The sequence below is a fragment of the Saimiri boliviensis genome, chromosome 12, assembly GCF_048565385.1.
Source record: "Saimiri boliviensis isolate mSaiBol1 chromosome 12, mSaiBol1.pri, whole genome shotgun sequence".
In the NCBI taxonomy this organism is placed as follows: domain Eukaryota; kingdom Metazoa; phylum Chordata; class Mammalia; order Primates; family Cebidae; genus Saimiri; species Saimiri boliviensis.
Genome location: NC_133460.1, coordinates 94,769,874 through 94,782,437, shown reverse-complemented (window position 1 = coordinate 94,782,437; position 12,564 = coordinate 94,769,874). Strand labels below are relative to the sequence as shown.

Sequence of the window (12,564 nt, the reverse complement as noted above, 5' to 3'; positions counted from 1 at the left end):
AGTATACACTGCTCACTCACCATCCTGTGCAGAACCTTGTAAGACTCCCTTTAAAAAGGAAATCAGGTGGTCTTCCAAAATGATGTTTCAGTACCCTCTAGTACCTTCTGCTTCTCCATTACCATACTTACCACATTATATAGTACTTTAATTACCACATTATATAGTACTTTAATTACCTGTCTCTCCCTTACAAAGTTCTGAATTCTTTAAGAACAAAAACTATCTCAAATATTCTTGTATTTCCTACGTAAAGCATTCTGCCTGCCTGGCACTGACATGTAGCTCATGTTTGATAAATAGTTCTTGAATACATGAATAAATGAATGAATGAACAAATTACAAAGAAAGAAAAATTCAATGTCCTCCAATCTGTGATGTTTATTACCTACTCTTTAAAAATCTGACCCTTTAGCAAAACCACATTTAAACCATCCACTTGTAACAATTAACTTGTTTTTAGAGACAGAAATAAAAGCTACACCTTAAGCTCAAATTCAAATAAGCTCTGAAAATGTATTTATGTCTTCTAGTGTAGCTGGTATAAGCTTACTATTTAAGTCATTTTTTTTGGAAAAAACACATATATATCAGACTCACAATAGGCTACACATCTGAAAAGTAAAATTACAACTATGTAAGTACGATTACATTATTTTCACAGGTAAAATGGTGAGTTTGCTTTTAAACATAAGTGAAAGCTGCACCTCATCACAGACTCACCGATTCTTTTCCAGCTCATTGTGAGTAGATCTAAAAGAAAAAAAAAAAAAGCATTAGCCATGCTTTGTTGCTAAAGGCACAGAAAGACGAATTAGTTACTGCTGTCCCACACCCAGTGAATTTATTTAACAATGCAATATATGGTCAGGCTTCTACAAGCTCACCCATCAAGAGGAAATAGTCTACATTCATTAGGATTGTTTATTCAAATATAGTATTTTCAGTCAACTCTAAATATTCTGAAACTGGAGTTTCATTGTTATTTTAATAAAAGTAATAGTAGCACATGTTCTCCCTACTTCTGGCATCCTAGATTTTGTTGGTTATGTAAGAAATTTTAAACATAATACTGTTTTTGTTTAAAAAGATGAAACAAGCATGTGTACTTTCATGTCCTCCTCTATCTCCACCTACCCACTTCTCAACAGAGAAAAAAAAAGTTTTGGCTAGCATAGACGCCGAAAAAGGCTTGCCTTACTGCTAAGTGATACAGGCAAATCCAAGTCTTTCGACCTTATTTTGTGAAACAAAAACAAGAAAAATTCATACATAAAGTATTAATATAAAGAAAAGATATATTAATAAAATCAAGAAACATGTTTTACAAGACTGAACAATTTGAAATGCTAGCAATGGTTGTTGTTTTGTTTTGGTGACTTTTTTTCATATTGCTTCTCATTATTTGTTTTAAATGATACCATCCATTGAACAAGCATAGCATCTGCTGAACGGTGGGCTAAGCAGTTAACATATTTTATCCTTAAAACAACCTTTGTTTTATAAACAAGAATACTGAAGCTCAGAGAAGTCAAGCAATATACTCCTATTCCAAGAGTATGAAGTGGCAGCCATGATTTAAACCTAGGTCTATCTTAACAACCTCAAAATCTTCATCATTCAGTGAGAGCAATACTGAATAAAGGTTAAGGGCACAGACTCTAAGCCCAAACTGCTTAAGTAAGTTTAAATACTGTAAGGCCTCAGTAAAGTCCCTTCATTTCTCTGTGCTTGGTTTCCTCACCTATGAAATAGGAAAAATAGCAGTATTTGCCTCATATGGTTGTTACAAGGGTTAACAAGTTTACACTGAATAACAAAATATAATAAACTCTAAAGTTACCTACTATTAGTATTACATTATACTAGCTCCCTGGAATTAACACGTGTTACTTTTGCAAAAACTTTACATTAAAAGCAACAGGAATTTTATGAAGGACAATTTAAATTCCTCCCATTAGAACTAAAACTTTCATTATTTTGTAGATTCTGGTGAATGTCAAATGCTTAAAGAATATGTATTGCTTTAATCTGATTATTTCAATGGATATCTAATAATCAGATTCTCAACCCTTAAAATTAAGAGTGCTTTTGCTGGCCGCATAATGTGTGTAAATTTTACCCACTATCTTAGCTCAAAGGCCAAAAGACTTCTTTGAGTTACTGTCTCCTGTCCACTTTCTGCTTCATGAGTGATTTCATAAAGTTCAAGAGATCTGAGATGAAAAAGACTGATGTTCATTTAAAAAATATTATCTTAACAAAAGGACTTTTCCCTTGAGGGAAGCAAAAAGAATCTTAGGATGTTTCAATAATCCAGATAGAAGAAACTATAAAAGCCTAGTCAGAAATCCTAGTTTAACAGACTCAGAGCTCAAAATTCAATAAATTATAACCACAGCCTTTATCACCACAAAAGTATTTATTTAAAGTTCTGTTAATCTTTGTTTGAATTAAATGTTAAAGTAAATCAGTCAAGTTAGAAGAAGGAAAAGGCCTATTTAAAGAGGTTTAGAAGAAAATTTATCACTCAAAATTTAAATAAATCATCAATAATAAGATCCCCCAACCCCACTGGTGAGCAAGTTTTGGTTTAATTGCCTCTATCTGAGAAGAAAACTAAAAACAAAACAAACCAAAAAGATAATGCACATATAACACACTACAATAAGTAATAAATGAAAACATTATATTTAGAGAAGAGTAGACTATTTACCATAAACTTATTCTAAACAGTCTGGCAATCCCACTGACAGCTATCAATGCATGAGATAATATACTTGACAATAACTGTTGAATTCCAATATTATACTGAACCTATTATCAAAGCTAGCTCCAAAAGAACATAATCTGACCCGCTGCTGTGAACAAAATTAAAACAGCAGGTTCTTCCTGCCTCTGTCAAACAGACATTTCTTATTTATCTTTTTTTAAAGAAAATGATAGCTAAGATTATGAAACTTTTCACCAAACCAGGAAATGCATGCCACATTTAATTATACCACCAGCAAAATTTAACAAGATTTTCAAATAACAAGAAGCACAAATGATCATAAATACACAAATTGTTAACATGTTGCCGTGTTCTTCCAATTTTTTTTTTTTAAAAAGCATCAATAGTGTTTACCCCTGTTTTGATGGATTTTTACCTGTAATATCAAGTCAACAAATAACTGAGTACCCTCAGTGTTCAAGGCTGTCTTACACTACAGGAAATCAAAGACAGTCTCCATTTGGTAAATTAAGACATGTTTAGGAATAATTATAACCGAAGGCAAAATAAATATACAAAGAAAGGTACAAAGTATTGCGGGAGTTCAAAAGAGACAGTTTACTTCCAAATGGCACTGTAAGAAAAGCTTTAGAAAAAGGTGGCATTTGGTCTAAGGCTTAAATGATAGGTGCATTTGCTACTAGTAGAATCTGAAACTGTAACTCTGGGGCAAGTTATTTAACCTCCCTGGTTTACAGTTTCCTCATCTGTAAAACTGGAGTATTACACATGCCTTGGCCAGGTTACTATGAGAATTAGAGAAAAATATGTAAAAGCATCCAGCTCATAATAAATATTTAATAGATGCTAGCTACTGTTAATATTTTTGTTATTTTTGAAAAAGACTAAAAATATACTACCCAAAATGTTATTAACTATACTATATGGGAGAAAAAAATGATAGGTTCTCAATAACACTTTGAATTACCCTGGAACTAATCAAGCAAACAACGACCATAATGACAGGTGACTGAAGCTACTTGATCATTTAGTCAGCTGTGAGGACAGTACAAGGTTTAGGTTTAGTATATCACAGAGAGAAAGATACCTAATTATATGTACACAGAGAAAGTAATCCAAACAGTACAGGCAATAAACAAGTAATTAAACATATCACACACTAGCACATTCAGAAACAGCCCCTTTGCTTCTCTGAACTATGTGTCCAACCAGGCCCTTCCAATAATGTTCCATTGAACTGTTCAATTACGATAAATTTCCTGTGTAAGGCTGAGGTGTTCTGAATAACCCATCTGTGTAGCCCACTTTTCTTCTCCCAATAAAATGCACCTCCGAGAGCAAACACTAATGAACTGTCTTCCTTTCAGACCACTTTACCCTGAATACTTCCAAGATAGAGAAAAAGAAATTTCTATCATTTTATCATTGAATCACAGGTAATCTTTTTCACAAACAGCATCCCTTTAAGAGAGACATCCTAATATGTTCCCTATTTGAATGGGAATCATTATCTGTGAACTGTGACTACCTGAACCAGATATGTGACTTTCCATTGACTACAACATAGTTTCATTGACTACAACATAGCTCGAATATGTAAACTTGTGATTATTTAGGGTGTAGTTTGGTGGCAGTCAAAGAAATGGAGCACAGAGTTGAAACTATACAAAATGGTACAGTTTGGCACAAGAGTAGTACCAACATGGAAAGAAAATTAAAACCCCCATTCCAGAATTTCAATACTCTCTTCTAGCAAAAGAAAAGACCTCTAACTTTGCTGAATTAATAAGCCAACCCCTACTTTAACATTTTCATTTCACCTACTTTCTAATCCTAAAGTGCCTCACAGACATTGCCCTCCACACAATGAAAAGAACACATTCTATGAAGATAAATTATAACAGGTATACTAAAGCTTACAATTCTTATACATTTACATATAGAGCAAGAAAAACAGAAAATTTTAGCTATAGTAAGAGCAGGTATCTCCCAAGGATATACCAAAGGGTTGAGATTGAAAACATACTGGAATTAGTGGAATAGTAAAAGTTCTATTTATATTTATTATTACTCTTCTTTTAAGACGGTAGTTTTGTGCATTTGTTTCCATCAAAAAGTACATCTCATTTTTAAAAACCATTAAAGACAGTAAATTTGGAATACTGTAAACTTTTAGAAGAAAATGCCTCATAAGAAATGTAATGCTTCTTCCTTAACAGTAACAAAACCATTACCACAACAATAACTAAGCCCACAAAAAGCAAGTATCTAAACAGGATGCACAACAATAACTACAATCAATAATAACTACAATCAATAAGTTTTTTTTCTTAAAACTTACGTATCAAAGCTGTATACGTAAGTTTTTTTATTACTAAGCATTTCCACTTACAGGCATATACCAACCCAATATATGTTTACATGTTCACCAAAGGGCATACAAAAGAATGCTCATATAGAACTGTTCATACTAGCCCCAAACTGGAAACATTCATCAATAGTAGAATGGATAAACAAATTGTGAAATATTCATACAATGTAATATTATACAGCAATGGTAATAAACTACAACTACTAGGCAATATAATATAATCCAAGTTATATTAGGCAATAACATGGATTAATCTACACAATTTAAAAGCCAGACACACACAAAAAGTACACACTACATAACTCCATTTAAATAAAGTTCAAAATTGGCAAAACTAAATTATGGTATAAAAAGTTGGAATTTTAAAAAAAAGGTTGGAATTGCAGTTACCTTGGGGGAGGGGTGACAGTGACTGGAAAAATCAGGAGAGGGTCTTCTAAGATTTGTAATATTCTACTTCTTTGCTTTTGTAAAAATTCATTGAGCTATTCACAGGACTTATATGCTTTTTTGTATGTACATTTTACTTTGGTAAACAGGAAGAAAACTTTTAATAGCATACAAACTGAATTCTTTGAAGATCAATTTTTACTTCAAATATAGCAAACACCCTAATGTAAGTCCTTGACAAATCTTTTGGCATACTACATAAATACCTCAAAGAAATGTGCTTTGTAAAGGGTAATTTTTAACAAATCTGAAAGTACTGAAATCATACAGAGTAAGGTCTCCAAGCACAGTGAAATTTAATTTGAAATCAGCAACAGTAAGCTATTTAGAAAAATTCCAATATTTGGAACATAAATCACAACTCAAAGAACAAATTGCAGAGAAATTAGAAAATATTCTGAACTTAATGACACAACATATCAAAAGTTGTTGAGGGCCGGGCGTGGTGGCTCAAGCCTGTAAACCCAGCACTTTGGGAGGCTGAGGCGGGTGATCACAAGGTCAAGAGATCGAGACCATCCTGGTCAACAAGATGAAACCCCGTGTCTACTAAAAATACAAAACATTAGCTGGGCATGGTGGTGCGTGCCTGTAATCCCAGCTACTCAGGAAGCTGAGACAGGAGAATCGCCTGAACCCAGGAGGTGGAGGTTGCGGTGAGCCGAGATCGCGCCATTGCACTCCAGCCTGGGTAACAAGAGCGAAAATCCATCTCAAAAAAAAAAAAAAAAGTTGTTGAATGTAGCTAAAGCAGTGCTTAAACACAACTGTTTAGCTTTAAATCCTTCTGTTGGGAGGGTAGTGTTCAAAGTCAATGATCCATGATTCCACCTTAAGAAAGTAGAAAAAGGAACAAACTAAACTGAAAGAAGCTGAGCAATGGTTCTCAGTGGTGAGCAGTTTCACCCACCAAGACATCTGACAATGTCTGGAGATATTCTGGTTATCACAACTAGGAGGCGGCTACTAGCATTTTGTGAGGAGATGCTAGGGATGCTGCTCAACATCCTACGATGCACAAAGCAGAATTATCTGACCCCAAATGTCAAGAGTGCTAAGGCTGAGAAACTCTGAAGTAGAGAAATATAATAAAAACCAAGGACAGGAATGAAAGAAACAGAAAACGAGAAATAGTGAACATCAGTAAAATCGAAAGGTGACTTAGGCCAGGCACGGTGGCTCACGCCTGTAATCCCAGCCCTTTGGGAGGCCAAAGCAGGTAGATCACCTAAGGTCAGGAGTTCAAGACCAGCCTGGCCAACATGGAGAAACCCCATGTCTACTAAAAATACAAAAAAAAAAACCAGCCAGGCATGGTGGCAGGTGTCTGTAATCCCAGCAACTTGGGAGGCTGCGGCAGGAGAATCACTTGAACCCAGAAGGCAGAGGCTGCAGTGAGCCGAGATCATGCCTTTGCACTCCAGCCTGCACAAGAAGAGCAAAACTCTCTTTAAAATTAAAAAAAAAAAAAAAAGAGCTAACTTTAAAAAAAATCAATATATTGATAAACTACCTCTAAGGCTGATAAAGAATAAAAGACAAAAATTACAATACAAAAATAGTATCAAGAGTGTGCATCATTAGAGATTCTACATACATCATACATTAAAAAGATAAGAGATTATGAAAAACTTTATGCCAGTAATTGCCCACATCTAAATTTGATAACTTAGATGCTATGAACAAATTTAATGAGAGATGTAAATGATCAAAACTGACCCAAGAAGAAACAGAAACTGTGAATTGCCTTTCATCTATTAAAGAGATTGAATTCATAATAAAACAAAAACAAAAACAACAACAACAAAAAAACAACCTTCCCACAAAGAAAACTCCAGGCCTCTAAGTTCATTAGCAAATTTTACCAGGCACTTAAGGAATAAATAAAAGCAATCCTACATAAAATCCGTGAAAAAATAAAGATACAGGAAACACTCTCCAAATCATTTTATGAGACCAGTATTAAGCTGATACCAAAACCTGACAAAGAAATTACATAGAAAACAAACAAAAAACAAAGACTAACTTCTCTCATGAACACAGACACAAAAATTCTAACAAAATGTTACCAAATTGAACCCAATATTATAGAAAGTATCCGAGTTCCCGGGACAGAATTCTAAAACCTTGAAATTTTCTGAGTAATTAGGAGTATCTTTATTATTCATAGTGGGCCTTTGGACCACACCTGAGTTTATGCTAAACAGAGATAACTCAGAACAGGGGCTGGTCACATCAGAAAAACCAACCGTGTGATTAAAAGTTTGGGGCTTTGAGTCACTGATACTGGCCCAACCACCAGGGAGAGACGTACTGGGGACTGACAACCATATAACCAATGATTCAATCATGCTTATGTAATAATACTCCAATAAAAACTCTGGAGCCTGAAACTTGGGTAAGTTTCTTGGTTGGTAAACACATCAATGTGTCAGGAGGGTAATGCATCCTGATTCCATGGAAACAGCACAGAAGCTGTATGTCCAGGTTCTTCCAGACCTCACTCTCTGTGTCTCTGCATTTGGGTGGTCCTGATCTATACTATTTATAATAAAATTTCTAATTATAAGCACAGCAGCTGGGCATGGTAGCACATGTCTGTATTCTTAGCTACTTGAGAGGCTGAGGCAGAAGGACTGCCTTGAGCCCAGGAGTTTGAGGTTGCAGTGAGCTGTGTTCTTACCACTGCACTCTACTCATATAGCAGTTTCCTGAGTTAAAAGTAGTTCTAGCAAATTATCAAACCTGAAGGTTTTTTGTAGGTGACTAACAATAAACAGTACTACAAAGTGTTTAATTTGGAAACATCATTCCTTTGGGGAACATCTGCTCTCATGTACTTCTTTTAAAAAATCTTCATTTCTGACATATGATTAATCTGCTGAGTAAAAGTACAATTATTCTCATCTTCTATAGCAAGAAAAGCTTCTTATTTAGAAATATGAAGCAAACAACAGAAGAAGCTGCTAAATTATTGCAAGTGGTAGCCTCTAGAAACAGAAATTGGATGGAGAGAGATGGCACACGGAGATGTTATTTTTCTTTATAAGCTATTTAGTACTGATGTTTTAAACTCTATACGTATATTACTTTTGTAAAATGTTAAGAATTTAAAATAACTAGTTCACCTTGTAGCAGCAGAAATTAAGAAGCATCTTACACATTCTAAAGTTAAACATTATTTGTAAAATAGTACTTCTTAAGTAAGGGAGCAACACTAGAAACTACCGAGAATTTTGAAGGTTAAAATAACTGCTCTCAAACATATTCTCGAAGTTAAAAAAGATATTAAGATAAACCACTAATTATCCAGACTACTTCACTGGTTAACAACAAATTCTATTGTAGAGCAATATTCTTTAAAAAAACCTTTAAAAGCAGAGAAAATATCAGCAATTTCCTAACTCACCTGACTTCCAAATGGTAATTATTTTAAGAAAGAGTCAGGCATGAAATAAACATTCAGTAAATAATTGTTGGGGGAAAAAATGAATGGTACCATAGATGTATGACACCTGCATCTATGGGGAGGAGTTGAGTATATTAATAATAACATAAAAATTAGGAGGAACTTCAAAAAATAGGCTTGATATTATGGGTAATGCTGTTAATTATGGCACCATTGACTGTAGAAAAATAAAAACAAACTAACAAAAAAATGCATGTTTACATTTCATCAGCACTATAAAATCAGACTAAAAATGGGATCTGGAAATATACTTTGTCAAAGCATACCATCAAGCCTTTTTGATTAGATTAGTATCTAGAAAACTGTCCACACTGAAGAAATGACAAAAAAATCATGCTATATTCAAAATGAGGCAATGTTGTTTTATTTGTAAGGAGAAATCCAGAAGACAAAGCTTTCTTCCAGTCAACAGTATTGCCTGATTACAATGATGCATATATTGCTTAAAATCCAGCTTGACACTGAAGTCAACCACCATCCATAGCTATAAGGCTTAAGCAATCACCATCTCTAAGCCACATGTGCTTTAATCATAAAATGAGTGATAATATTTTGTCTTCATAAAACAGAGAACTATACTGATGAATTCCCTTTCCACATTTTGTGATCTTCTACATCATATGTTCAGTATTTGGATGAAAACGCCTTTCATCGACAGGAACAAAAACAGCTGTCCTACTGACTTACAACGCATGATCATACAAGTCTCCTTCAAATAATACTTGTGTAGAGGAATATAACCTTAAGAAACCCAGCAATAGCAAACTTACACTTCAAGGAAGCATTTAAAGGAAAGCCTGAGTTTTTTTAGTATAAGGCATATAAGTACTTGTTGGGAATTTTTCATTTAACTCAATTTTGGTAGAAGACAGACTATCACAAAACACATTGCACTGAATATGTTAATCACTCAAAATGCAGAAAATACTGAATAATAATAACAACAACATTAGGAGTTAAACTGCTACTAATCTACATTTTTGTCCTGAAACTTTGGGAGTTTTCTATGGGACAAAGATCCAGAAACTTGCCGGGCGCGGTGGCTCATGCCTGTAATCCTAGCACTTTGGGAGGCTGAGGTGGGTGAATCACCTGAGGTCAGGAGTTCAAGACCAGCCTGGCCATCATGGTGAAACCCCACCTTTAAAAAAAGAAAAAGAAAAGAAAAATTCTGTTCAAGATCCAGAAACTATTTTTTAATATAAAAAATGTTAAAAACACAGAACAGTAGAAAGAAATTGCACAAAAATAAAAATAAGCCTTCATGTGATTCTTCTTTGAACAAATAGGTTCATGCAGAATAAAGAGAAGATAAAGCATCTCAAATTACTACTGAAAAACATCCTTTGTAACTATCCTAGGAAAACAATTCACCACCACCCCTCCCCGAGAAAAACTAAAAATCTATGAAGATAGCTGAAAAGGATGTAAAGCTGAAACTATAACAATACAATAATTCTATCTAAAATAAGACTAAAACATTCTTTATTCTAAAAAGAAAAATTAAACTAAAGCCTTATAAGCAACAGAAAATTTGTTTTTTAGTGTCCTCAATCTTAGAAGATGGAACTGAAATGCTGCTGTTAAGAGATTCTTCAGTATCCATAGGACACTAAAGAGAAGAAATATATCAACTTGAAATTAAAGCATAAATTGGCTATTTACTACTTTCCAGATTACCTTAAAACAATGCAATTACTACGTACATGTCACAGGCTCATGTGAATATTGACTGCCAATATTTGACAGACTTCTGGTTCTTTCAATATGCAAGTTTTTATATTACTTTATTTTCACAACATAGGATGACACTGAATGTTCTTTAAAATTAAGTGTAGCATTCAGTAGCCTGTTTAAAAGAATTGACACCTTTGAGATTTTTTATTCTTTAAATACTACATATTGTTTTTCCAAATGTATCATTAACAACTCTTGGAACACAAAGTAAATAGAGTTTGCCAAAGCAAGGGCTCTATCATCCTTCCTTCCAGTCTAATATGGTACTCAGCACAAAAAAGAAACTCAATTTAAGACAGTCTACTTGGAGTTTGAAAACCTTCAATTATTTAAGAAACACATACTATGTACAGGGCACTGTAATAAATACTGGGGATAAATGTTTAAGCAGAAGAGACTCAATCCCTGCTCGCCTCGTGGGTTTTCAGTCCAATGAATAGGATACAAATTTAAGAAACAATTGGGTAACTGTATTTCTAGAAATGTGATGAACACTATGAAAGAAAAATAGGGGTGCTATGATGTATGTGAAGACTTGATTGACTATGGCAGATGAGGAAACATTCCTGAGGAACGACTGAGGTGAAAGAAGAGTGTTATTAGAGATAACCTGACAAAGGGGGAGGAAAAATAATTCCCGAAGGGAACAGAAAAGAACTTGAGGTAGAAGAAAATACGGTTTATTGAAGGAATTAAAAGAAGTCAGCCAATATAATTCATAAGACTGTTGGGTGAAGGGGTGGGGGCAAAAAAAAAAGACTGTGGTTGCAGGGACACTAGGTAGGAGGTTACTGCAGTTGTCCAGGTGAGAGATGGTGGTAGCTGAGATTAGGATAGTAATGAAGATAACAGGAAAGAAGGCGGATCGAAGAGATATTTAGGAAGAAATCAGTGTTACCATACAGCCATGGCTTATTTAGTAGAGTTTTAAGAATGACCAACCTTGAGATTTTTCAGCTGTGATACCAAATAGTAAAGAAGCTGAGAATTTAAGCTTATCTGCTCCCCAAAGAGCCAGATAACTACTGTAGCCACATTCTCTAAGAGTAGTAACATCTTAGCAATGTTGATTTTTGGAAGTGTGCTGGAAGGCTGTGACCAAGACCACAGTAAAATAAAGCACTTATCTTAAAAATAGTTATATATCATAGGTCCCACTTCCAAGTGTCAGAAGGATCCCAAATGACAAAATTACTGGTATTTGCAAGGAACATATTTGTAATATCACATTATATCATTTTTCTCTCCTTTGTACTTCTGTGAAAATAAGATTTTAAGGCCTGGGGAAAGGGAAATAGGAATTTATAATATTATGAGTTAACTTCCAGCATAAATTTATAAAGCAACTTTTTTTTTTTTTTTTTTTTTTTTTAGATGGAGTCTCCCTCTGTCACCCAGGCTGGGGTGTAGTGGCACAATCTCAGCTCACTGCAACCTCCACCTCCCAAGTTCCAACAATTATCCTGCCTCAGCCTCCCAAATAGCAGAGATTACAGGCACACACCACCATGCCCAGCTAATTTGTGTATTTTTGGCAGAGACAGGGTTTCATCATGTTGGCCACACTAGTCTCAAACTACTGACCTCAGGTGATCCACCCACCTCAGCCTCCCAAAGTGCTGGAATTACAGGTGTGAGCCACTGTGCCTGGCCTAAAATAACATTTTTATCAGGTATAGTATATAATACCTGAGAATATCGGGGGAAAACAGTCAATCACCATTATATCTTAAAGATGCTATGACGTCAGAGAAAACAAATGTCATTTTACAACACACATCAATGTTCAAGATGTACAGTAAC

At 34.5% G+C, this 12,564-nt stretch overlaps 1 protein-coding gene across 6 annotated transcripts in view; it reads right to left on the bottom strand.

Annotated features, from left to right (window-relative positions):
- The window catches only part of MXI1 (MAX interactor 1, dimerization protein), a 76,976-nt gene that overhangs the window by 39,693 nt on the left and 24,719 nt on the right, over nt 1-12,564 (bottom strand). For all 6 annotated transcript variants that reach the window (XM_010333003.3, XM_074382865.1, XM_039465106.2 and 3 more), the window contains one exon: nt 724-753. In XM_010333003.3, coding sequence (XP_010331305.2) covers nt 724-753 — 30 coding nt within the window. The remainder of the gene's footprint in view (nt 1-723; nt 754-12,564) is intronic.